The 26,948-nt window shown below is 42.6% G+C and overlaps 1 protein-coding gene across 1 annotated transcript in view; it reads left to right on the top strand.

Annotated features, from left to right (window-relative positions):
• LOC115129772 (ras-related protein Ral-B-like) overlaps positions 1-26,948 on the top strand; it is a 41,552-nt gene that overhangs the window by 12,253 nt on the left and 2,351 nt on the right. The window contains exons 2-3 of the mRNA XM_029660477.2: positions 25,936-26,146; positions 26,580-26,788. Coding sequence (XP_029516337.1) covers positions 26,033-26,146; positions 26,580-26,788 — 323 coding nt within the window. The 5' untranslated portion in view covers positions 25,936-26,032. The remainder of the gene's footprint in view (positions 1-25,935; positions 26,147-26,579; positions 26,789-26,948) is intronic.

Here is a 26,948-nt window from a genome sequence, read left to right as displayed (position 1 = left end):
GCTCCCTCTTTGTAGTCATTTGTATTTATTTTTAATGAAGAAAACATGGTGTCTATATTTCGAAAAATACTCATTTTCAAATTCCAATGCTCTCGGTCTACCAATATTTTTCTTTATTGGGGGAGAGCCCTACTTCTCCTGATGTGTGCACTAATCCACTACTTTATACAAATCTAAAAGCATGGACATTTCCACCATATTTCTTATACCAGTCATTCCCATTCAAATCAGGGAAGTGTACACTTTGGAAGGAAGGGGAGATAATTGGGGAAAAAGCCAGAGTCTCCCTGTACAGGGTGCTGCTTAGGTAACAAATGGAATCCCCTTTACCCTAAACACCTGCCTTGTGACTTCAACTGTAGTCCACTTTGACTACAATCAATGCAACACTAGTCCATAAGCTATATACGATACTTATTGTAGAGAAAGACTAGAAGGGAACTTCCTGCTTGTACCATTCACAGTGTTGAAATAGGACAAAAGAGAACAAGAAACTCTCTCATCAGTGAGGTATCATGGTTGACAGTCCTGTGCCCCTAGTACATGGTATACTGAACAGGTGATGAGGAACCGGCTAGTCCTGGTACTGTTCTGGAATGATGTGAGCTCACCCAGAGCAAATGCATACTGTAGCTTGGAGTGAGAGTCAGGGTTTTCAGAAAGGGAAGAGAGGCCTCCTAGCTGGGGGATGTTTTCTGGGCCTGTAATTCCCCACTATATTTTTCAGGACGTCCCCAACTGGCCTCTGAGGTGAAGGCAGGGAGAGTCATCTGGTTTCCTGTAGATTCCTTACTCATATCTAGAAAATAAATCTCTCTCTCTCATATTTATATAACTGGAATCTAGCCAGCCAACTGCATTCTGAACACTTTACCAGAGCTGATGTTGAAATGGAACATCAGTTCCAGTATGCTAACAAACTGGTCCCATCACGGCTCATGTTCTGAAACTCAGCAGGTTTTATAGCTTCAACTCATTTTTATGTTAAAGGAAGGAAGGACGGACTGACCCAAAATTTGTTGACGACATCATAGCCTCACATTAATATGTATCACCATTTTATATAGGGCTTTATTTTTTGGCTGGCGTTGAGCCAGCACAATTGTCAAATGCATGCTAGTTGGCAATTTCGACCTGTTAAAGCTGATGTTGTGCCAAAAATCTCCCCCTGACAGAATTCCCCCACCCCCTATCGTGTGAACGCGCACACACTCAATTCTTCATTGCTGCGACTTGCTTGCTAGTTGAGCTTTATGACCACGTTAGGCTGCGTTTAATTTGTATTTTTTATCTCGGTTTGATCACAGGGGAGGCACTAGTAATGTCTGCAGTTTTCGGTTTGGCTATTTGTTTCAAGTGTATTAAGCTATAAATAAATCTCTTTGCCAAAATTCGTCATCTTTCAATCAATCAATCACATTCATTTATAAAGTCCTTCTTTCATCAGCTGATGTCACAAAGTGCTGTACAGAAACCCAGCCTAAAACCCCAAACAGCAAGCAATGCAGGTGTAGAAGCACGGTGGGTAGGAACAACTCCCTAGAAAGGCCAAAACCTAGGAAGAAACCTAGATGAACCAGGCTATGATGGGTGGCCAGTCCTCTTCTGGCTGTGCCGGGTGGAGATTATAACAGAACATGACCAAGATGTTCAAATGTTTATAGAAGACCAACAGGGTCAAATAATAATAATCACAGTGGTTATAGAGGGTGGCACACACCAGTAGTGTGTGCCACAGAAAGTATTTGACTCTAGCCACAAAATTAAGGAAATTAGAAGAGGGGGGGGGGGGATTTCGGCAAGACCCTCCCCCTCTAATTTCCTTAATTTTGTGGCTTGAGTCAAATACTCTCTATACAACATACTTCACGCCAGGATAGGCAACCTAACTTCCTAACTTAATATTGTGTGTGTGTGTGTTATATTAAACATAGGAGGGAGTAAAATGTAGGCAAGCAATTAACATTAAACAACTACTAGTCGAATAAGACATGGGAGAGATGACGGATTTTATATTTATTTCTAGACTAATATTTTATATTTATTTATAGACTAAGATATTTATTTTTAGACTAATACACTTGAAACAAATAGCCAAACTGAAAACTGCAGACATTACTAGTGCCTTCCATGCAAACCGACATAAAAAATTAACTGGGGGGGGGGGGGGGTACAACACCTGTTCTCTTCTATTTTCAAACCCAAGCACCAGGACTGGTAATATACCTGTCTTATATGAACTCGCTTGCGCTGAGGTGGGAGGAGTGGCAATATCTCAGGTGTTTCCTTAAGCGTGCTCCAAGGTGCCAATTTCAGTATGCACTGGTGGGGATATTTTAAGACCAACCGAAAACTGGTCTTAGTGGTAATGCGTTGGTTATTGCATGGAGTTGTTTTCCACAGAAGTGCAGCCTATCCAGCCATGATGCACTAAAAGCACAAGAGTGTTTTTTGTGCCCGTAAACCTCGTATTTAGAAACATAAAAAACAAATAGCCTCCTCTCTCAGTGAAGGCAGTTTTTTCGGCCCTGCCCAATGCATTCGCTAGTAGTAGTTAAGACTATCAATAAAGGGTTTGACTCCTGAGACTGCTTTGAAAATAAGCTTAATTAAAAGATCAAGTTTGGCAACAGCAAAACAGTGAGTAGACATCACCGTTTTATCTATGTAGGCAAGTAGATTATTTTAGCCATCTCCTGTTATTATTTTGGATGTGCGTTTTAAACATTTTAAAAAAAAGATACATGAAGGCTATGGAACGAGAGATTGGATAATCCGGTGATGCTCATATTTAGAAACATTTCAATTATTTTCCTTTAACAATTGCTTGTTTTCTGTTTGTTTGATCAGAAAACAAGCCCTTACAGTAGCCTATAACAAAAGCTTGTTCAACAGCAATGTGTCTGGTGTCTTTCTTATCCTAGACATGCATTACCCAAGTATCCTATCCATAAAATATTTCTAAATGGTCTACTCATGAGGTTTTTGCATTATTCCCAATTCATATAGACCTACCTGCAGAACATACTCCATTGGGCTTGTACCCATCCCCATTTCCCAAGAGAGACTCTTGTCCGGTTAATATTCATTAAAGCCAGTTACACCTGTCAACACTCCAAACATATGGAGCAAACACTGGATGTTATTTATTATCATTTTTTACAGTTGCTATTACTTGTTACTACAGTTTATTAAGTAACTACTGTATCAGTCCACAATGGACTAGGACGAGAAAATTCTGTGCCCCCAGCTGAATTAGAGTTCATCTACAGAATTTGAGACAAACTCGTGCAGTATTAAGCCATGGAATGCCTTGATTGGTCAGTAAGTGTCCAAGCCCTTGTCACACCTAAAACTTGATTATTGATCAAAAACCCACAATTTCGCGCCACCACCAGCTATTGTGCTCATAATAACGGCTGTGAAAATAGCTCAAATAATTTCTGACACACCCCCGGACCTATAGTGCTACTGTCAGGGCTTAGATTTACAATTGGGTTCGGTTTGTTAAAATATAGTACTTAATGTTCTATTCGGTTGACTGCTGTTTATTTTGGATCAAATACCACAGTAGCTTTAGCGTCACTTGCTAGGCTGAACTATGTGTCATGAGTGCAGTAACCAGTAAACAGCATGGTGCCTGTTGCCTGACTTTACCCTCACCAATCTAACTTGTCATGTCTCCAGCAGCAGTCACCTGCTCTGCTCCTCCTCTTCCTGCACTCATTCCCCTACCCTGTGTCCTGGGCTGAGCTCCTGTCCTGACATGTGCCTTGATCGGCCCCAGCCCTCCCACTTATCTCCTCTCTGCTATGGAGAGGGTGTGAGATCACCCTGGTCAAGGACCTCTCATCCAACCATGCACAGATCCAGAGATAAGCATTTAGTAGTGGTAGTATTGGTGTCTCTGATGGGTCTTTGGCATGGTTTGCTAACTACCTCTCTCAAAGAGTGCAGTGTATAAAGTCAGAACATCTGCTATCTCAGCCACTGCCTGTCACCATGGGAGTACCCCAAGGCTCGATCCTAGGCCTCACACTCTTCTCAATTTACATCAACAACATAGCTCAGGCAGTAGGAAGCTCCCTCATTCATTTATATGCAGATGATAGTCTTCTACTTAGCTGGCCCCTCCATGGATTTTGTGTTAAATGCTCTACGACAAAGCTTTCTTAGTGTCCAACAAGCTTTCTCTACCCTTAACCTTGTTCTGAACACCTCAGCACATTTCAAAGCTGCAGGCTAAAGTTAAATCTAGACTTGGTTTCTTCTATTGTAATCGCTCCTCTTTCACCCCAGCTGCCAAACTAACCCTGATTCAGATTACCATCATACCCATGCTAGATTACGGAGACATAATTTATAGATCGGCAGGTAAGGGTGCTCTCGAGCGATTAGATGTTCTTTACCATTCAGCCATTAGAAATGCCACCACTGCTCCTTATAGGAAACCTCACTGCACTCTATACTCCTCTGTAAACTGGTCATCTCTGTATACCAGTCGCAAGACCCACTGGTTGATGCTTATTTATAAAATCCTCTTAGGACTCACTCCCACCTATCTGAGATATCTACTGCAGCCCTCATCCTCCACATACAACACCCGTTCTGCCAGTCACATTCTGTTAAATGTCCCCAACCCACACACATCCCTGGGTCACTCGTCTTTTCAGTTCACTGCAGCTAGCGACTGGAACGAGCTGTAACAAACACTCAAACTGGACAGTTTTATCTCTTCAATCAAAGACTCAATCATGGACACACTTACTGACACTTGTGGCTGCTTTAGGTGATGTATTGTTGTCTCTACCTTCTTGCCTTTTGTGCTGTTGACTGTGCCTAATAATGTTTGTACCATGTTTTGTGCTGCTATCACATGTATTCGCAAATTATGGTGGAAAATAAGTATTTGGTCAATAACAAAAGTTTATCTCAATACCATGTTATATACCCTTTGTTGTCAATGACAGAGGTCAAACGTTTTCTGTAAGTCTTCACAAGGTTTTCACACACTGTTGCTGGTATTTTGGCCCATTCCTCCATGCAGATCTCCTCTAGAGCAGTGATGTTTTGGGGCTGTTGCTGGGCAACACAGACTTTCAACTCCCTCCAAAGATTTTCTATGGGGTTGAGATCTGGAGACTGGCTAGGCCACTCCAGGACCTTGAAATGCTTCTTGCGAAGCCACTCCTTCGTTGCCCGGGCAGTGTGTTTGGGATCATTGTCATGCTGAAAGACCCAGCCACGTTTCATCTTCAATGCCCTTGCTGATGGAAGGAGGTTTTCACTCAAAATCTCACGATATATGGCCCCATTCATTCTTTCCTTTACACGGATCAGTCGTCCTGGTCCCTTTGCAGAAAAACAGCCCCAAAGCATGACGTTTCCACCCCCACGCTTCACAGTAGGTATGGTGTTCTTTGGATGCAACTCAGCATTCTTTGTCCTCCAAACACGACGAGTTGAGTTTTTACCAAAAAGTTATATTTTGGTTTCATCTGACCATATGACATTCTCCCAATCTTCTTCTGGATCATCCAAATGCTCTCTAGCAAACTTCAGACGGGCCTGGACATGTACTGGCTTAAGCAGGGGGACACGTCTGGCACTGCAGGATTTGAGTCCCTGGCGGCGTAGTGTGTTACTGATGGTAGGCTTTGTTACTTTGGTCCCAGCTCTCTGCAGGTCATTCACTAGGTCCCCCCGTGTGGTTCTGGGATTTTTGCTCACCGTTCTTGTGATAATTTTTGACCCCACAGGGTGAGATCTTGCGTGGAGCCCCAGATTGAGGGAGATTATCAGTGGCCTTGTATGTCTTCCATTTCCTAATAATTGCTCCCACAGTTGATTTCTTCAAACCAAGCTGCTTACCTATTGCAGATTCAGTCTTCCCAACCTGGTGCAGCTCTTTGGTCTTGGCCATAGTGGAGTTTGGAGTGTGACTGTTTGAGGTTGTGGACAGGTGTCTTTTATACTGATAACAAGTTCAAACAGGTGCCATTAATACAGGTAACGAGTGGAGGACAGAGGAGCCTCTTAAAGAAGAAGTTACAGGTCTGTGAGAGCCAGAAATCTTGCTTGTTTGTAGGTGACCAAATACTTATTTTCCACCATAATTTGCAAATAAATTCATAAAAAATCCTACAGTGTGATTTTCTGGATTTTTTTCCCTCATTTTGTCTGTCATAGTTGAAGTGTACCTATGATGAAAATTACAGGCCTCTCTCATCTTTTTAAGTGGGATAACTTGCACAATTGGTGGCTGACTAAATACTTTTTTGCCCCACTGTATCTCTTTATGTAATGTTGTGTTGTCTCTCTTGTCATGATATGTGGTTTGTCCTATATTTATATATATTTATTTTTAATCACAGGCCCGTCACCGCAGGAGGTCTTTTCCCTTTTGGTAGGCCGCCACTGTAAATAAGAATTTGTTCTTAACTCACTTGCCTAGTTAAATATATGTTAAATAAAAAAATAAAAATAGTGTACAGTGTAGTACACATGCAAATGAATGCTGACTGAGACATATTTTATATGCTGATACTACTCTGCATATTACAATAATAAATAGGCCTACAGGGACTGGCTGTGGACGACTATGGCTAGGCTTGGGATTTTTACATATTTCACTTATTTATTCACTTTCTGCTTGATTAAAAAGAACTTTGCCTTGGCAGGCTTGATTAATAAGGACTTTCCCCATTGTGAGGTGTGTCGTCGACTGACATGACTGTAAATCCTGTGTACATTAGTGTGTAGGCCCATCTTGACTCAATATATCAGATTCATTAATCAGCACCCTGCTTTGAATGTATGAAACCCCTGTCGCTGTTGAAGAGTGAACATGTGTGTCTCACTGTCTGGTAGGCTATTCCAGGTGTCAGGGAGGAAGACAGTGTAGTAGAGAACATGGGCTGCCTGGCTCTTCTATGCTACTATATCACTGTGCTATCTGTTGTATGTATGTGATGTGGAAGGGGGGAAGACAGTGGGGAACATTGGCTGCCTGGCCCTGCGCTAGGCTGTGATGTATGGGCTCACTGTATCATCTGTGTAGACAACATGGGCTTTCCTCTAACTCCTATATGGACTCACTGTTTCATCTAGGGCAGTGGTTCCCAAACTTGTTAGTGCCGTACCCCTTCAAACATTCAACCTCCAGCTGTGTACCCCCTCTAGCACCAGGGTCAGCGCACTCTCAAATGCTGTTTTTTGCCATCATTGTAAGCCTGCCACACACACACTATACAGTACATTTATTAAACATAAGAATGAGTGTGAGTTTTTGTCACAAACCAACTCGTGGGAAGTGACAAAGAGCTCTTATAGGACCAGGGCACAAATAATAATAATCAATCATTTTGCTCTTTTATTTGTTCATCAAATTTTGAATAACTCACCACAAGTTAATGAGAAGGGTGTGCTTGAAAGGATGCACATAACTCTGCAGTTTTGGGTTGTATTGGAGAGAGTCTCAGTCTTGAATAATGTTCCACACAGTCTGCCTTTATTTAGTTTTAACCTCTTACCTCTACCTGGGACGCTTGCGTCCCAACTAGAGCTCTGGAAATGCAAATGCGCTACGCTAAATGCTAATAGTATTAGTTAAAACTCAAAAGTTCATTAAAATACACATGCAGGGTATCAAATTAAAGCTACACTCGTTGTGAATCCAGGCAACAAGTCAGATTTTTAAAATGCTTTTCGGCGACAGCATGAGAAGCTATTATCTGATAGCATGCACCAATACACTACAACAGAAAAGCACAGCAGGGGACGTAAACAAAATAATTAGCATTTCGGCGTTACACAAACCGCACAATAAAATAGAAAACAGTCATTACCTTTCACCATCTTCTTTGTTGGCACTCCTAGATGTCCCATAAACACTATTGGGTCTTTATTTCGATTAAATCGGGCCATATAAAGCCAAGATATCGTTATATGTAGACTGTGTGATAAACGAAAAAAACAGCGATTTCACAACGTAACGTCATTTTTTAAAATTCAAAAGTAGACGATAAACTTTCACAAAACACTTCAAATACGTTTGTAATGCTACTTTAGGTATTAGTAAACGTTAATAAGCGATAAAAATCATCCGTAGGCGATGTACATATCATTAGCTGTCGTCTTGGAAAAAATTTCAGGAGAGAGCTCTTCCGGAATGATCTGGGCGGAGACCGGAGGTACGTCGTGCCCCTCTTTCGGTTCAACCAAGAATCAAAGAGGATTAAATTCACAAGATACTCGACAACATGCGGATGCTGTGGGAGTTGAATGCTCGGTCTTATCTAATTCGGCTCACTGTTAACAATTGCGGTAGTGGCGCAAGGATATTTATTTCCATTTTCTGTGATCAGGTTTTCCTGCGCTTTCCGATGTAACGCACGTTATGTAATAGCCACAGTCGTGATTTAACCAGTTTTAAAAACGTCCGAGGGTTTCCTATACACACATTCTAACCATATGAACGTACTATATTCCTGGCATGAGTAGCAGGGCGCTGAAATGTTGCGCGATTTTTAACAAAATGTTCAAAAAAGTAGAGGGTCGACTGAAGAGGTTAATGCTAGTGAGGGCTGAGAATCCACTCTCACATATGTATGTGTTTACAAAGAGAATCAGTGTCTTAACAGTGCGATTTGCCAAAGCGGGATACTCTGAGCGCAGCCCAATCCAGAAATCTAGCAGTGGCTTCTGATTAAATTCCATGTTCACAGAACCGCTTGTTGCAATTTCGATGAGGCTCTCTTGTTCAGATATCGGTAAGTGGACTGGAGGCAGGGCATAAAAGGGATAACGTATCCAGTTGTTTGAGTCATCCGTTTCGGGAAAGTACCTGCGTAATTGTGCACCCAACTCACTCAGGTGCTTCGCTATTTCACATTTGACATTGTCCGTAAACTTGTTCATTTGCACAGACAAAAATTATACAATGATGGAAAGACCTGTGTGTTGTTCTTGTTAATGCAGACAGAGAAGAGCTCCAACTTCTTAATCATAGCCTCAATTTTGTCCAGCACATTGAATATAATTGCGGAGAGTCCCTGTAATCCTAGATTCATATCATTCAGGTGAGGAAAAAACATTACTCAGATACGCCAGTCGTGTGAGAAACTCGTCATCATGCAAGCAGTCAGACAAGTTGTCACGGAATTCTAGGAGTGGTGGGTGTAGAGTCAGGCACAGAGAGCAATACATCCGATGGATGCTTTTATTTCGCTTGGTCTAGCCAACAATCAGGCAAAGACCATAAATCAGGTATTTCTCCAAAAAACAGGAAATAACATACAACAAATTACACAGAAGAAAACCAACTTCACCACTGACAGTAGGAATAAACCCGCACAAAAGCAGGCGGGCACTGGAAGTTTAAATAGAACATTGATGAACCAAAATAAGCAACAGGTGAAAACAATCAAGACAAAACCAACAGAAAAGAAAAAGGGAGTAGTAGACCGGTGACAACGACCGCCGAGCGCCGCCAGAACAGGGAGAGGAGCCACCTTCGGTGGAAGTCGTGACACAAGTGAAACGCATAGAATTCACTGACTTGTATGCGAAGCATCTCACGCCATGTCACTGATGCATCGTGAAACAGTCTTGTTTGATGAAGACATTGTCTGTATAGTTTTTTTTGGCCTTTTCCCCCAGCATTGTCCCAGCCATATCCGGCAGCAGGGAAAATTAAGTCCTTCCCAATAGTATGGGGTTTGCCTGTCCTAATCACTCGGTAGCTCACCATATAAGACTCTTCTAGCCCCTTATTATTAATGATATCTGTTGCTTTTATACATGTCTTACTACTCGAAAGTCATCTTCATTCTCGCTCCAAAAACCTCTGTGTCTTATATTTCAAATTGGCAGGTTTTGTTTCTAAATGTCTGTGCAAGAGTGACGGTTTCATCGAGTTGTGAGATAGTACTTTTGCACAGACAGTGGTTGCTCCTTTAAAAGTTGCGTCATGCTGCAGTAAACCTTGCGGTGCAGTATATGCTTTTACATTTGGATAATAAAGCATTTAAATCATTTTGAAGATAAGCCACCTGTATTTGTTTACTAGGCTACTGTGTAGCATAGTACAGTACTGGGTAGGCATAGTACATCACTGGGCTATTTGGCTAAATAATCCCTGTATCGTGCGGGCAGGGCACGCGGAAGACCGTGATTCAATTCTCCGACGGGGAGGAAGGAGTAGGCTGTCCTTGTAAATAAGAATATGTTCTTAACTGACTTGCCTAGTTCATTTCAATCTGGCGTGCCTGCGCTCATAAATTCAGAGCATTGTCAGTTTGTAAATTCAGACCGTTTCGCTCTTGGAGTGCACACTGGATGTTCGAGCCGAAGAGTAGTGTTGATTTGAGCATTCTGGCCTTACAACTGCAGTCAAGCACCCAAGCTAACGTTGGCTTGCTAGCTACTTCCAGACATAAATGAGACCACTCTGACCATTTTACTCGTGCTAGCACAGCTGGTTAGGCAGTTTTCGTGTTAACCAGCGTGTTTGTGACGTTTACTGACACCGGCCATATTCAACAGGTGTTGAGTGTTCATGAATGAATTATTCTGCTCTCTGGTACACTCAGAGGAGAGTGCTCTGAAATTGGAGTAGATAGCCAGAGCGGATTTACGAAAGCACCCCAATATCCATTGAGAACGCCTAACGACTATACCATTTAGCTAAGCTAAGAATGACTGGAATAATCCTATAGTTAATATACTGTCAAGTTTGATGCATAACTACTAACGTTAGGTAGATGGCTAACATACTGCTGTAATGATATGCTACGTGGTTCGTAAGGACAACATAGCTAACATTGTCAGCCAACATAACGTGTAAGGTAATTTGTTTGAAAAGTCATTACTTTATTACATTGAGCAGCAAGCTACCGCGAGGACGCGCTCTATCAACTCTGCGGCTTCAGCATGCTTTTGGTGCACAGTCGATAGCGCGCTGGACTTCGTGCAAGAAGGTTGAGGGTTCGAAACCTGCTCCCTGCTTGTTTCATTTCAAGTCATGCACAACTATCAGTTTGTTATTTGGTTTATATTTCGAATGAATTGTCAGTTAGAGACACAGTAGTGCATTGGGACCCAAAAGCATAATCAGTGCTGTGATAGGAGAGGGGTTTTTCAACTAGCTCGGCTATTTAGACTATTCTTTAGTAAGGTTGAATAGTCTATTGTTTAGCTATTAGCCCCCCTCCCCAACTTGCAACAAATTGTTGTTACTCCCATCTTGTCCTTGCCCTCTTCCACGTGTCATTCTCCGCCAGAGTGGCTCGCTTGTGCCTGTGCTGACAGGATATGGCAGCATCTTCGGTTGCTAAATTGCTAAATTAAACTCCAATTTAATTTAGCTATAAACCACTTTCCATTTTTGCCATTTTTTGAGTGTCGGTTTGGCTACAACCAATACTATTCAGCCTTTCTTACCAACACAAAGGAAGTCATAGCGGACACCTATGAAGGACTGTGTGATGATGGCATCTCAGGTAAGCAGCACTAGGCGTTCTTCTGTCCAACTTCTACATAGCTAGTAGTTAGCTCTTACGATTCAGTTTCGTTTCATAACATTCTACTATATTACATACATACATACATACATACATACATACATACATACATTCCGTAGAATGATAAATCATGCAATTATTATTCTCAAGCTATCCAAAAACATTTTAGCTATGAATGCCTGTTCTCGCCATTTTCAGTTGAATTCATCTAACTTTCTTGCAACTCATAAGCAGGCTATGTCCTATTATAATCATATTTCATGACAGTGTAACGGTTAGCTTTTATTACAGAAGAATGAAAGAACACAATATGTCTGTCAGGGAATCCTATTCTGATATGTCAGATGAAGAGTTAGACCAGAAAGTCAGGGACATTAAGGCATAGATAACCCATGGGGGCTTTAGAATAGTCAAAGGAAGTCTCCAAGCCATGGGCCATTGTGTACAATGGCGAAGAGTTAGGGAGTCTCTGCAGCGTGTAGATGGTGCAGGTATCATTGCCAGGATGATCCAGCTTTGTTGCATTGCTCGGCAATGATGCTCTGTTCCTGCTCCCTCGTCCACATTGGTACAAATCATAAATTGATAAGGTACTAAGATGTATAATGTCTCCATAAAATCTAAGAAGTTATTTAAACTTTTTTATTCGTAGACAAATTTTCAATGATGTACTGGAGTTGATCTTCATCAACTAGTAATACATAAATGGGGTGGCAGGGTAGCCTAGTGGTTAGAGCATTGGGCTAGTAATCGGAAGGTGGCAAGTTCAAACCCCTGAGCTGACAAGGTACAAATCTGTCGTTCTGCCCCTGAACAGGCAGTTAACCCACTGTTCCTAGGCCGTCATTGAAAATAAGAATTTGTTCTTAACTGACTTGCCTAGTTAAAGAAAGGTAAAAAAAATAATAATAATGAAGCAGGTTAATCAGTTAAACATTTCACTTTTAATTCCAATGCTTTTTTCCAAGATACAAAATTGTCATCTTTGGCGGTTATTATTTTGTATCCATATTGCATATTTCCGATCACCTAATGAACAACCACAATACCAGTCTGGTGTTAAGCATAGGCTACCTCTTGTATAGATGTTCTATCTGGACACTGCGGCCAATAACAAAGCAGCAACTGCTTTTGGATACTTTATGGATGGAGTCGGCAGCAATGGATGGCCTTCAAGGTAAATATTGATATAGTAGAATGAAAAAAAGAATGACTTGTATTATGTTCTTCTAACATCTTGTGAGGAGTTACTTTCTGTATAGAAACCCTTGACATCTTCCTCATCAAACCTCGTAAGATTGTTTTCTGTGTTGTATTGACGTATCCTGGAAATCACATCTGCTGCTTTAGATCGAACTGTCATATCTCAGTTATTGTTTTCATATCTACAACAAATAAGCTATTTTCTTTACTTTCAGAGTGTGAGCTGATCAAGGGGTCAAAAATGTAGATATTGCCAGATGTTCACTGTGTGAGGAACAGGCCGTGGAAGCTTTATTGCTGCCAAAAGTGTCCATAACCAGAGGTAATTAAACTGTTCTGTGTGCTTCTTCTCTGCCTGTCTTGTTGTACATGGAACCTGTCTCACATGCATTAATTAAAAACCTCTTAAGATGTCAGCTGCTAATTTTAAGATTTACACCACATAAACATTATCATTGTCCCTGGACTATCAAGCCCCTGTTGCTGCCAAATTTATCGTCACTAATACAGATTTGTTTCTCTTGAGCATTCCAGATTCAGCAGGCGGAGGACCTGCTTTATTGGGAGGATAATCTGGAATCTGGAAACAGTGACAATGGGGTCATTGTTCCTGACATCCCATCTACTGAGAATCTTGCTGTGCTGCAACGTCAAGTGAACCCTACCACTGACACTTCATCTTTTGGTCAGGACATATCCATGCATGCGCTTCGATTAGTTATGAGTCTCCAGCCTTTTTAGGTGCAGTCCTCCCACACTATGTAGGATATTGATTTAGCCCCAGTGCCACTTGATAATGGCAAACATTTGTATTATTTTGGAGGAGGGTGAAAGGATAGCAGGCCCAGCTGTCAAAGCGAGAGAGTAGACTATTCTAGATAGAGCAGGTACTTTTGTGTGTTCTATTTCTTGTGAGGTTTTCTGTCCTCAGATACAGAGCTGTGAAAGCCTGTCTGCAGATGAAGAGGTCCCAATGAAAAGCATTGGTTCTCAGTCCTGGTCCTGGGGACTGGACCTGTTTTTGCCTTAGCTCTGATTCAAATGATTAACTCATCATCAAGCTTCAAGTGATATTTATGTATTTGTGACACTATCCTTGATATGATTCTGCTATTGTCACATGCTATACATGCATCTATCTATCCAATGTTATCATGATTTGTTATAAGTGATATTATACAGGAAGTATTATTAAAGAGATGCTTTACAGATCACCGACCATTTCGAATCCCACCGTACATTCTCCGCTATGCAATATGGTTTCCGAGCTGGTCATGGGTGCACCTCAGCCACGCTCAAGGTCCTAAACGATATCATAACTGCCATCGACAAAAGACAATATTGTGCAGCCTTATTCATCAACCTGGCCAAGGTTTTCAACTCTGTCAATCACCACATTCTTATCAGCAGACTCAACAGCCTTGATTTCTCAAATGACTGCCTCGCCTGGTTCACCAACTTCTTCTCAGATAGAGTTCTGTGTGTCAAATCTGTCCCTTCTTTGGACACTGTGTTAACTAACCTCCAGACGAGCTTCAATGTCATCCATACAACTCTCCTTCCGTGGCCTCCAACTGCTCTTAAATGCAAGTAAAACTAAATGCATGCTCTTCAACCCGATCGTTGCACGCACCTGCCCGCCCGCCCGCCTAGCATCACTACTCTGGACGGTTCTGACTTAGAATATGTGGACAACTACAAATACCTAGGTGTCTAGCTAGAAGGTAAACTCTCCTTCCAGACTCATATTAAGAAACTCCAATCCTAAATTAAATCTAGAATTGGTTTCCTATTTCGCAATAAAGCATCCTTCACTCATGCTGCCAAACATACCCTCGTAAAACTGACTATCCTACTGATCCTTGACTTCGGCGATGTCATTTACAAAATAGCATCCAACACTCTACTCAGCAAATTGGATGCAGTCTATCACAGTGCCATCTGTTTTGTCACCAAAGCCCCATATACTACCCACCACTGCGACCTGTATTCTTTCGTTGGCTGGCCCTCGCTTCATATTCGTCGCCAAACCCATCGGCTCCAGGTCATCTATAAGTCTTTGGTAGGTAAAGCCCCACCTTATCTCAGCTCACTGGTTACCATAGCAGCACCCACCAGTAGCATGCGCTCCAGCATGTGTATTTCACTGGTCATCCCCAAAGACAATTTCTCTTTTGGCCGCCTTTCCTTCCAGTTCTCTGCTGCCAATGACTGGAACGAATTGCAAAAATCACTGAAGCTGGAGACGCATATCTCCCTCACTAACTTTAAGCATCAGCTATCAGAGCAGCTTACAGATCATTGCACCTGTAAATAGCCCATCCAACTACCTTATCCCCATATTGTTATTTTTATTTTTTGCTCCTTTGCATCCTAGTATCTCTACTTGCATATTCATCTTCTGCACATCTATCACTACAGTGTTTATTTGCTAAATTGTAACTATTTTGCCACTTCGGCCTATTTATGGCCTTACCTCCCTAATCTTAATTAATTTGCACACACTGTATATAGACATTTATATTGTGGTATTGACTGTACGTTTCGTTTATTCCATGTGTAACTCTGTTTTGTTGTTTGTGTTGCACTGCTTTGCTTTATCTTGGCCAGGTTGCAGTTGTAAATGAGAACTTGTTCTCTACTGGCCAACCTGGTGAAAAAAAAAGACTAAATAAAAAACATTGAAATACAGATAGAGATGTAGTAGTCCCAGAGTTAATGATCCAAGGTCAGTTTTGCATTTCACCTCCTGATGATTATGATGACTGACCGTGTTAGAATAATTAAAAAATATTTTTTTATCATTTTTATCTCTATCCATCTGTCTCTCGTCTACAGGTATGTTTTGATGTGAGAGAGGAAGCCAGTTCCGTCATCGCCACCTCACCCACTCTTAAGATTCGGGCCGACTGGGAGCCCAAGGCTGATTAGGAGACACCGCTAGAGACACTATGGAATTGTGATGAACTGAGAGAATATTAGGGTAGCACTGTAATTCATTAATCATATGCTGTCTTCCCTGCTCCTCTGTTTTACCTCTTTCCTTTTCTGTCTTCTACACCCCTCTCCCCACCTTTCTTCCTCTTTTTTAAAAAATAATAATGCACACCATATGTGCATTGAAGTACAGATTGAACTTTTTTAATTTTACAATTAGAATATTTATAATGCATGTATTATGTATTTATAACACCTGGATAATGAACTTTCAATAAAGCATTTCACATTCTCCACTGGTTGAAATGATGTATCTCATTAGAATACTACACCTATTCTGTGTCCTTAGATTAATGCAGGATCATTGATTCCCAGGAGCAGGAGTGGTAAACACTGTTGAATTGTATAACTGTAATACATACATGTAGACACAGCATCATTCAAAGAATGGAGTTTGATATACCTGGTATTGGATATGACTGAAAAAAGAATGTCTCTCAGAGATTCATACCTGAACCGCACCTTTATTTGCCAAAGAAGAGTACATGATCAGTGAATATATTTGATGTACAGGCTACAATGTGGGGATCTCCTGTGTGGTAATAACTACAATACATGAATATAGGACTTGCATCCATGGCACAATAAAGTTATTATATTCTACTCAATCCATAGGCTTCATTAATGCCATTCAGACTTTAAGTTGATACAACAACTATGATAGCTGAGGTTCATAGATAGGTTCTGAACTAATATTCATACCAACATTTCTAGGGTCCATACACAGATCGGCTACATACTGTAGCTAGCTACACATACATAGGCATACAGTTATTTTTATTCTCCACTACACAATAAGCAAATAAATAGTTAGCTAGCTATGTTACTTCAGCTGCATTGCATGGCAAATGTAAGCAAGGCATGCTAACACAATTGTACAGTAAATGCTTTAGCTAGCTAGAATCTTTTCATCCACTGTTTCAGAAGACGACAGCCTGGTTTGCTGTTTTTCTCAGGAGTCCCTAAAACATTAAACAACACGTATTACAAATTCCTACTAATGTCATAACACCAGCTAGCTAGCTAATGTTAGCTAGTCAGCTAACTTGCTAAATAGCGGTTTTCGTAAATTAACTTTATGACAAAAACATATGCACAATTGTTTATCTCTACATTAACTAACATATTCCTCTCAATTGTAAATGTTTTGCTTGACTCATTATGACGTTATATCTGCTTACATTTGCTTCCACTGTAATGTTTTGTCAGCCATCTTTGCTGAAGAAAGTTGCCAGGGACTGGTTTCCCGCGTCAAATTCGTCATTGTTCGTCAACCACTCGATATGATTGGTCATATAAAAACCTTGGGACTCAAATGCATAATGAGTGCTCTAACTCCCCCTTGTGGTGGTCTGGAGCAATGAAGCTGTGACGCTGGGTACTTCTAAGTCCCGTGGTGTAAGCTCGCAACTTTTAAAGGAGGAACCACTGAAAAACACACTGGCTGAGGAAAGGCACTACCAATATAAGTAAACCCCAAATCAATGTAGTTCTCATCATATTTGCGCCTCGTCGACGGTCCATTGTCCCTGCCTGTTGTTCGGTGCTTTCCTGGGTAAGGGGTGAGCTAACAACAAATGTAGAATTACTGATGCTAGCATTGGATGTGCTCATGGAAGCAGAACAACTTGTGTCATTGACAGGTGCCAGTGTAGTACTGCTGGACACTAGATGGTTTAGTTTTATCTTCGGCAATGAAACGAGAATACTAATTTAAAAAAAATGTGAATCACATTTTTATTTGGCGTATCCCTGATGGCATTGCGCGGACCAGACGGACCAGTCAGATAGGCCTAGTACATCCTTACAGCTCTGTACTGTACTAGGCTGTATATATAGGTCAAGTAGAAGGCAGTGATTTCTGCTGAGGCCTGGCACGAGGGGCCACCCTCCATTTAAACTTAGCTGAGACTGTCACTGCCTGGCAAAGTGAAGTTAAAGGACACGAAGAAGGGATCCCATGACTCTGACTCATTCACAAGCGATTCAGGGTTTGTTCTTCAATTAGCCTACAATGACATTATCTGTAATGATACTGTTAAGGTATTGTAATGTAGATTAGGCAGTAGCATTGTAATGGTACAACATTTTAAACTGAGACCTAACTGAAAGTGAGTGATAAACTAGGTTGAGTTGTAGTGTAGCAGGTCCGCTTCTCTTGCCCTGTCTCATTGTGTGTTGGATGGAAGTTAGTAACACATGTACCTCCTGTTTAAAAGTGCTGAGTTCTGCAGTCAGCCAGAAGGGCCTGATGACTGCTGCCAGCCGGTGTGTCCTTCCTGTCAGTTCAGGGCTGCCTCTGTCAGTCGGCCTCCATGTTGCCATGGTTACTAGAAACAAAGACAGGAAGTTACACGGGGGTAAAATAAGTTACATCCCGTAAATGTAATAATGGCACAGTAGGAGATGGTTGCAGCTTTACGGTCTCCTAACCAACTGTGCTATTGTGTGTTTTTTGGCATTATTTGTAACTTATTTTGTACATGTTTCTGCCACCGTCTCTTAAGAACGAAAAGAGCTTCTAGATATCAGGACAGCGATTACTCACCTCATACTGGAAGAATATTTTTTCTTTAACAAGTTGGACGTGAAGGATTTACTTCAGACACCCGAAAAGGCCCAAATCCCAGTGATTCAGATGAGATTGAGATATCGGGGACGCACTTCGGGGTGCCTTGTAAGGATCTGATGGCGAGTGGGTAATCTGCCTCAACCATCAGTACTATTAGCCTACGTACAATCATTGGATAACAAAATAGACACACTACAATCACAAATACCCTACCAACAGGACAAAAACTGTCATATCTTATGTTTCACAGAGTCATGGCTGAACGACAACATCAATAACATACAGCTGGTGGGTTTTACGCTGCATCGGCAAGATGGAACAGCTTATGTACAGCTCCGGTATGGCAAGGGGTGGTGGTCTGTGTATATTTGTAAACAGCTGGTGCATGAAATCTAATGGTCAGGAAGTCTTAAGGTTTTGCTCGCCTGAGGTAGAGTATCTCATGATAAGCTGTAGACTACACTATTTACCAAGCAAGTTATCTATATTCTTCGTAGCTGTCTATTTACCACCACAAACCGATGCTGGCACTAAGACCGCACTCAATGAGCTGTATACGGCTATAAGCAAACAGGAAAACGCTCATCCAGAGGTGGCGTTTATAGTGGCCGGGGACTTGAATGCAGGGAAACTAATCCGTTTTACCTCATTTCTACCAGCATGTTAAATGTGCAACCAGAGGGGAAAAAAACTCTAGACCACCTTTACTCCACGCACAGAGACGCGTACAAAGCTGATTCCTGCTTACAATTTTTTTTTAACTCAAGAAGGAAACACCAGTGAAACGGTCAGATGACACAGATGATAAGATACAGGACTGTTTTGCTAGCACAGACTGGAATATGTTCCGGGACTCTTCCGATGGCATTGAGGAGTACACCACATCAGTCACTGGCATCATCAATAAGTGCATTAATGACGTCGTCCCAACAGTTCTGTACGTACACACCACAACCAGTCAAATAAAATTTGATTTGAAAATAACTCTACTTCTGCCCTAGCCCCCGAGTCAGTGGAGTTTTACCTTGACATTAGGCCTACATGTCCCAGCAGTATAGGCTAGGCCCAGCTGACCGTAGCCCGTAGCTGACTGTGATGCCCCACAGCAATACATCTGCTCTAATCAATTTATTATGGAGCCTGTGTGTGTCAGTGTTTCTCATGTATCATTTTGGCAATAATCAACTAACCTAATGGAGTTATTAGTTTTCTGCTGTAGATAAATTATAACTTAACTGTGGCCAAGTGTGCAAGTGTGCATTAAAACAGATGCATGTTAATCAATATACGCAATAGTAATGAAACATTTGTTTTGTGTCATTTTCTCCATTTGGATTTAAAATTCTCTATTCTCTAGGCAGGACAGAGAAGAGAGGGAAAGAGAGGGGGGATGGGGAAATGATCTATTATATATCATGTCTTGAATAAAAAGGTCGTATTTTGCAATTTCCCAAAATAAATGTGATCTCTGACGGGAGATGGCTTCACCTCCATCTTGCTTTACAAACACTACACTTGTCCGTTCAGTAGCGGGGCAAGAATTTGTGATGATGTACGGCCTAATGAAATGCGTCACAATGTAAATCGGGCATCAATTTGACAGCAGTTACAGTTCATGTGTTTACCTGTATACCCAGAAAAAATGTTTTGCAGAATTGTGTCAGATGTTCGATTAAATTCTTTGGGAAGATGTGTTAGAAAATGTACTAATGAGACTAGTGAAGTCACCACCCCTCTAAACGGAAACATTTCTGCCAGTTTGGAGCAAGTCTATGACAAGTCAATGGGCTAAATGTCCCCTTGAAATAATCAGTGCCAAAATCAGCGTACTGGAACAAAGTTCCTCATTAGTCTTGCATCCCACAGTCGGTCGACAGATGCTACAACCATTTATGTTATGTGCATGTGTGAACAAGACATTACCTGTACTGGGGCGGGGTGGAGGTTGTCATGGTAACCAGCTAAGCTTGGCTGTAGCCATGCCTGGAGGGAGGGGTAGAGTGGAGAGAGAAAGATGCATGTCAGTAGGCTATGCTACACAGAAGCAGGAAGGACAGGGCTTGGTCCCTTCCTTGACAAAGCATTCACAACAGTGTGAAGGGAGTTGTTACAGTATGTTACAGGATGCAGTTAATTTTCCAGATCCAATTTATCCTCATTACAGTGACTCTGTACATAGCCGCAGGAAGTAGTTTGGGGTGGGGGTGCTGTTTTTTTTGTTGCTCTAAAATGCTATTTGGAGAACAGCAAAAACACAACCAAAAAAATGTCCCCCAGACAGTATCACAGCAGTATTAGGTTTACAGTATATTAGGTTTAAAGGTCTGTGGAATGGTGTGTACAATGTACTACTCAACCTCATTATACATAGGCTACATTGACTAATTTAGCCTACTTGTGGAACAGTGCATACAGTGCAACATGAAATAGATGCATAATACTCGCTATCAAGGCTGACTTCAAATACCGACGTCAATGTAAAAGTAACCAGAGCATAAAACAGTTATGCCAGGTAAATCCTACACATGCATTGAAATAAGGCATACATCAAAAGGAATGACTAAGGCCTACAATTGACAGCGACAAGACAAACAAACTCGACCAAGGAATGAAGACAAATCTACACATTAAGGCCACATCCGTGATTCAGTACCGCTGAATGGACAGCGCCTTAGTACAGGTAGGCATAGTGGAGCTCTGTGGGGTGTGGCTGAATGGACAGCGCCTCGGTACAGGTAGGCATAGTGGAGCTCCGTGGGGTGTGGCTGAATGGACAGCGCCTCGGTACAGGTAGGCATAGTGGAGCTCTGTGGGGTGTGGCTGAATGGACAGCGCCTCGGTACAGGTAGGCATAGTGGAGCTCCGTGGGGTGTGGCTGAATGGACAGCGCCTCGGTACAGGTAGGCATAGTGGAGCTCCGTGGGGTGTGGCTGAATGGACAGCGCCTCGGTACAGGTAGGCATAGTGGAGCTCCGTGGGGTGTGGCTGAATGGACAGCGCCTCGGTACAGGTAGGCATAGTGGAGCTCCGTGGGGTGTGGCTGAATGGACAGCGCCTCGGTACAGGTAGGCATAGTGGAGCTCCGTGGGGTGTGGCTGAACGGACAGCGCCTCGGTACAGGTAGGCATAGTGGAGCTCCGTCGGGTGTGGCTGTGGCTGAATGGACAGCGCCTCGGTACAGGTAGGCATAGTGGAGCTCCGTGGGGTGTGGCTGAATGGACAGCGCCTCGGTACAGGTAGGCATAGTGGAGCTCTGTGGGGTGTGGCTGAACGGACAGCGCCTCGGTACAGGTAGGCATAGTGGAGCTCCGTGGGGTGTGGCTGAACGGACAGCGCCTCGGTACAGGTAGGCATAGTGGAGCTCCGTGGGGTGTGGCTGAATGGACAGCGCCTCGGTACAGGTAGGCATAGTGGAGCTCCGTGGGGTGTGGCTGAACGGACAGCGCCTCGGTACAGGTAGGCATAGTGGAGCTCCGTGGGGTGTGGCTGAATGGACAGCGCCTCGGTACAGGTAGGCATAGTGGAGCTCCGTGGGGTGTGGCTGAATGGACAGCGCCTCGGTACAGGTAGGCATAGTGGAGCTCCGTGGGGTGTGGCTGAATGGACAGCGCCTCGGTACAGGTAGGCATAGTGGAGCTCCGTGGGGTGTGGCTGAATGGACAGCGCCTCGGTACAGGTAGGCATAGTGGAGCTCCGTGGGGTGTGGCTGAACGGACAGCGCCTCGGTACAGGTAGGCATAGTGGAGCTCTGTGGGGTGTGGCTGAATGGACAGCGCCTCGGTACAGGTAGGCATAGTGGAGCTCCGTGGGGTGTGGCTGAATGGACAGCGCCTCGGTACAGGTAGGCATAGTGGAGCTCCGTGGGGTGTGGTTGAATGCACAGCGCCTCTGTACAGGTAGGCATAGTGGAGCTCCGTGGGGTGTGGCTGAATGGACAGTGTCTCTGTCTAGTTCCCAGCAAGAATTAGGCTATTCAGTTTGTGGGCAATTAGACATTTTCTGGGCACAGTTGAGTAGCCTACAATGCTTCATATGAAAATCCTGACTGGACACATATCTTTAGAAATTGTAGGATCAATTGTAAGTTGCAGACCCCCTGCTATATGAAGTCACCCTTGTGGAATGGTGCACACAGTCTACTATGACAGTGTAAATGTCTCGTGCGCTTCCCACCAAAATTGTTGCTCTGCATTCAGAGATGTTCATTATAATGTGTGCACCCAGTTCATTTTTGTATTTTCCTGTCTGCATTATTCACTAGAAAAGGGAAACATTCTGTGAATATTGAACAGTGTTTCTGAGAATATTGAAACATTGTATAAGGGAACAAGGCAGCTCAGAGAATATTGAAACATTTGTATCAACAAGACTGCTCTGAGAATATTCATATTGCAACATAGTAGCCAACGCAGAGGCAGCTTGTCTCTTTCTGATATTATTGTGTTGCCTACACAGCATCTGGGTGCTCACTATATACAAAAAACAGCCCTACATCCACACTATAGCTAAATTATGTTTAATGACGTTTTGCCAGCAAGATTAATCTGTTAGAATATCTCATTTTAATTCAGGGAGATGGACAAGCGAGACTAAGAGGTGGAAATGCATTATACTAGAGGCAGGCAGGTATAATACAGTGGCAAGAAAAAGTCTGTGAACCCTTTGAAATACCTTGAATTCTGCATAAATTAGTCATAAAATCTGGTCTTCATCTAGGTCACAACAATAGACAAACACAGTCTGCTTAAACTAATAACACACAAACAATGATACGTTTTCATGTCTTAAATTGAACACACCGTGTAAACATTCACAGTGCAGGGTGGGAAAAGTATGTGAAACCTTGGATTTATAACTGGTTGACCCTCCTTTGGCAGCAATAACCTCAACCAAATGTTTTCTGTAGTTGCGGATCAGACCTTCACAACGGCCAGGAGAAATTGTGGACCATTCCTCTTTACAAAACTCATTTCAGTTTCAGTTCATCGATATTCTTGGGATGTCTGGTGTGAACTGCTCTCTTGAGGTCATGCCACAGCATCTCAATGGGGTTGAGGTCAGGACTGACTGGGAGGAAGGAGTCTTATGGCCTGGAGTAGAAGCTGTTTAGAAGCCTCTTGGACCTAGACTTGGCGCTCCGGTACCACTTGCCGTGAGGTAGCAGAGAGAACAGTCTATGACTAGGGTGGCTCGAGTCTAGGATGGCAAAAAGCTTGGCCCCAGTGATGTACTCGGCCGTACGCACTACCCTCTGTAGTGCCTTGTGGAGCAGTTGCCATGGGGGCGGCCCCTCAGGAAGTCCAGGATCCAGTTGGGAGGTGTTTAGTCCCAGGGTCCTTAACTTATTGATGAGCTTTGAGGGCACTATGGTGTTGAACGCTGAGCTTTAGTCAATGAATAGCATTCTCACATAGGTGTTCCTTTTGTCAAGGTGGGAAAGGACCGTGTGGAATGCAATAGAGATTGCATCATCTGTGGATCTGTTGGGGCTGTATGCAAATCCAGGTAATTCCAAAGGGTTCACATACTTATCTTGCCACTGTACATGTAGGGATGATGATGTAGGTCTACAGCAAGAAGTTAAAAAAGTTAGGTAATCATTCATTATTTGCATTCTCAATTATCATTCTGTCACTGCATGGGAATGCACATTTGTTATAGCCTAAAATTGTTATTGTCTTTGAAGCCAAAAACAAGACATGTATTTTGGGGAAATGATCTAAATATCAAGTTGTTCAGTTTATTTTCATACCAATAGGCTTAGGTGAAACCAAAATTGCAGTAGCCCGTTGGGTGAATAAATTATAATAACAATTAGGCTCACAGCTAATTGCAAACAAAACAGGGTTTGGTTTTGAATGGTCACCAAAAAGGAGGGCTCCCCACTTCCCTATTAAATTAACCCCTGGCTATCAGATTACAACAAGGTTTACTAGGCCAAGTTCAAATGCTGACATCAAATTCAAAGCAATTGGCACACTGCCTAAACCTCTGACCAGTAAATCAAATGGAACTGTCTCTGCCCTCTAAAAGGGGCACAGGCTGGCAGCAATGCTCCGCATGGTCCTAAAGTCAGCCATTACGGTAAACAGCCATTGAATTTTTAAATTTTTAAAAACTTTTTGTTGTTGTTGCCTACCCACATGATGCCCTTGCTGGGGGAGGAGGGCGGGGGACATGAGACAATGTGTTGTTGGGGGGGTGGGGCTATGATGCTGTAAGAGGGTATGACTCTGTATGAGGGTAGTTGTTGAAACATTTGGAGATTACTTTACAAAAAAGTTGAATCTACTATTTCCATGACTCTTTCTATTGATAACTCCCAGTTTGACACTGCTATAAGAACTTCTGAGGCCATGATGGTTAAAATAAATGGCAGACGATATGTTGTTAAACAGCCTTGTCAAGGGATATCAGTTGCCCAGAGCATATTATAATTTCACCCAATGAAGTACTTTGACATAATGTCTCTTGGCACTAAAAGTCACCTGACAGTAACTGCACAGTGTTCTGTATATGCAAAGCTATTGCCCTGCCCTGAAGGTGTCTGTCTCTTTCTGAGGTTTTCTATGAGTTAGGCTGTTCTTAAGAGGGATTTATCCTATTTAAAAATGACACCCAACAGGAGTAGGCATGATGGCTTCATATCATCATAAAGATTTTCATATCATCATGCTGTCTTTCATCCCGGGATTTACAGTATTACCAGCATAGCATACAAGGGGGTGCTAAAAAGGCAAGAAATGCCCATTGGGCCTAGATTACCAGAATGCTAACACAATTAGAACAAACTAATAGCGAAAACACAAATGCTAACGAGCAAAAGCTAAAATAAACTAAATTGCAAAGACAGGCAAATACAGTTTATAAAGTTATACAAGCATAGCCAGTAGCTACCGAATGTCATTTTCAGATAGTGTGGACATTTACAAACGAAAGTGAATGAGAGAAATTGCGCAAATGAACAAAGTTGTGATGCAAGCTTTTCTGAAGGAAGAGCAGCATGTGCAGAGGGGAGAAGAATGGTGGAGAATAAAACACTAGTAGGAAGCACAGGGAAAAAATGGCAACTACATATAACTCATCTAGAGCTATTTGACATCTGGCAGAAAGCCATTATAATATATCTGATGGCAAACATTTAGTAGGAAATTGCATAAAAGTGTACCTTCATCACCTCATGTGCACCGCACAACAGAGACATGCCGATAGATATAGAAGGTTATGGACTCACCGGCTCCCGCTTTCTCTTGTTGTGCTATTTACAAACACGTGACTGGCTCAACTGTTCTGCGGAACTACGGCAAGCTTCATAATGTAAAATAATGTGACAGGTGAAATGAAGAACATAATCTACTTTCTCTGTTAACGTATTGCACAAGTTGACTGCGGGTATTAACTTAAAAAATAGCTACGAATATTGACATTTATTGGAGAACTCCAGAGAAATAGTTTTGATGGTATTGAAAAACCATCCTGTGTCTTTTTCCAGATACCACAGTATACGGTATATAAAATATACCGCCCAAGCTTTGTAGACTGTTGACTGGGCCTTGTGTGTAGTACTGTGTGTAATATCAGTATTGCTTGTTTGTATGTGTTTTACTCACTGTCTACCTGTTGTGCCCTCTGTGTCCACAGGTGGTGTCAGTGAGTGTTTTGAGCATAGTGACAGTGTGTGTGTGTGTGACTGTGTGTGTGTGTGTGACGGTGTGTGTGTGTGAGACAGAGACCAGTGATGGCTGCCAGTAAGAATAAGACCCAGAGTTCTCTGGCCCTGCACAAGGTCATCATGGTAGGCAGTGGTGGTGTGGGCAAGTCTGCACTCACACTGCAGTTCATGTACGACGAGGTGAGAACATGCACACACACACACACACACACACACACACACACACACACACACACACACACACACACACACACACACACACACACACACTTAGCTCAACTCATTGCATAGCTGCAGCAGTATTGACACGGTTCATGCTCACACAAACTGAGCATTCCATGTTTGCTAGCCTGTCATACATCATTGTTACATTGTGTTGAACCCTGTTATCCAACTTGACAAGAATTAAATAAAAGTTCACATTACCCAAAGTTAAACTGTTTCCCGTTAAGTACTGTGACACAATGACTGTGTGGTTGAGGTGTTCGTCTTGGTCCTCTGTCCAGTTTGTGGAGGACTACGAGACACCAAGGCAGACAGCTACATACTATCTGCCTAACTTAGTCTTGTCTGTTGGAGACATTCTGACGGTTCTGTGGTTTCCTCCTCCTAGTTCGTAGAGGACTACGAGCCCACCAAGGCAGACAGCTACAGGAAGAAGGTAGTGCTGGATGGAGAGGAGGTCCAGATCGATATCCTGGACACGGCTGGACAGGAGGACTATGCTGCTATCAGAGACAACTACTTCAGGAGTGGAGAGGGCTTCCTGCTAGTCTTCTCCATCACAGAACATGAGTCTTTCACAGCCACAGCAGAGTTCAGGTTGGTGATCCTTCATTAGTTAGCATCATTAGTTAGCATGTATGGCAGTGATGACAGTCATATGGCGGTGAGTCAGATTGGAGAGTCACAATGATGACAGTAACGATAGAAGACCCAAGCCATGATGTGTGTGTGTGTGTGTGTGTGTGTGTGTGTGTGT

This window comes from Oncorhynchus nerka, linkage group LG1 (genome assembly GCF_034236695.1).
Source record: "Oncorhynchus nerka isolate Pitt River linkage group LG1, Oner_Uvic_2.0, whole genome shotgun sequence".
Taxonomy (NCBI): Eukaryota; Metazoa; Chordata; class Actinopteri; order Salmoniformes; family Salmonidae; genus Oncorhynchus; species Oncorhynchus nerka.
Note: the sequence above shows the minus strand (reverse complement) of the source record. Positions and strands in the feature narration are given on the sequence as shown.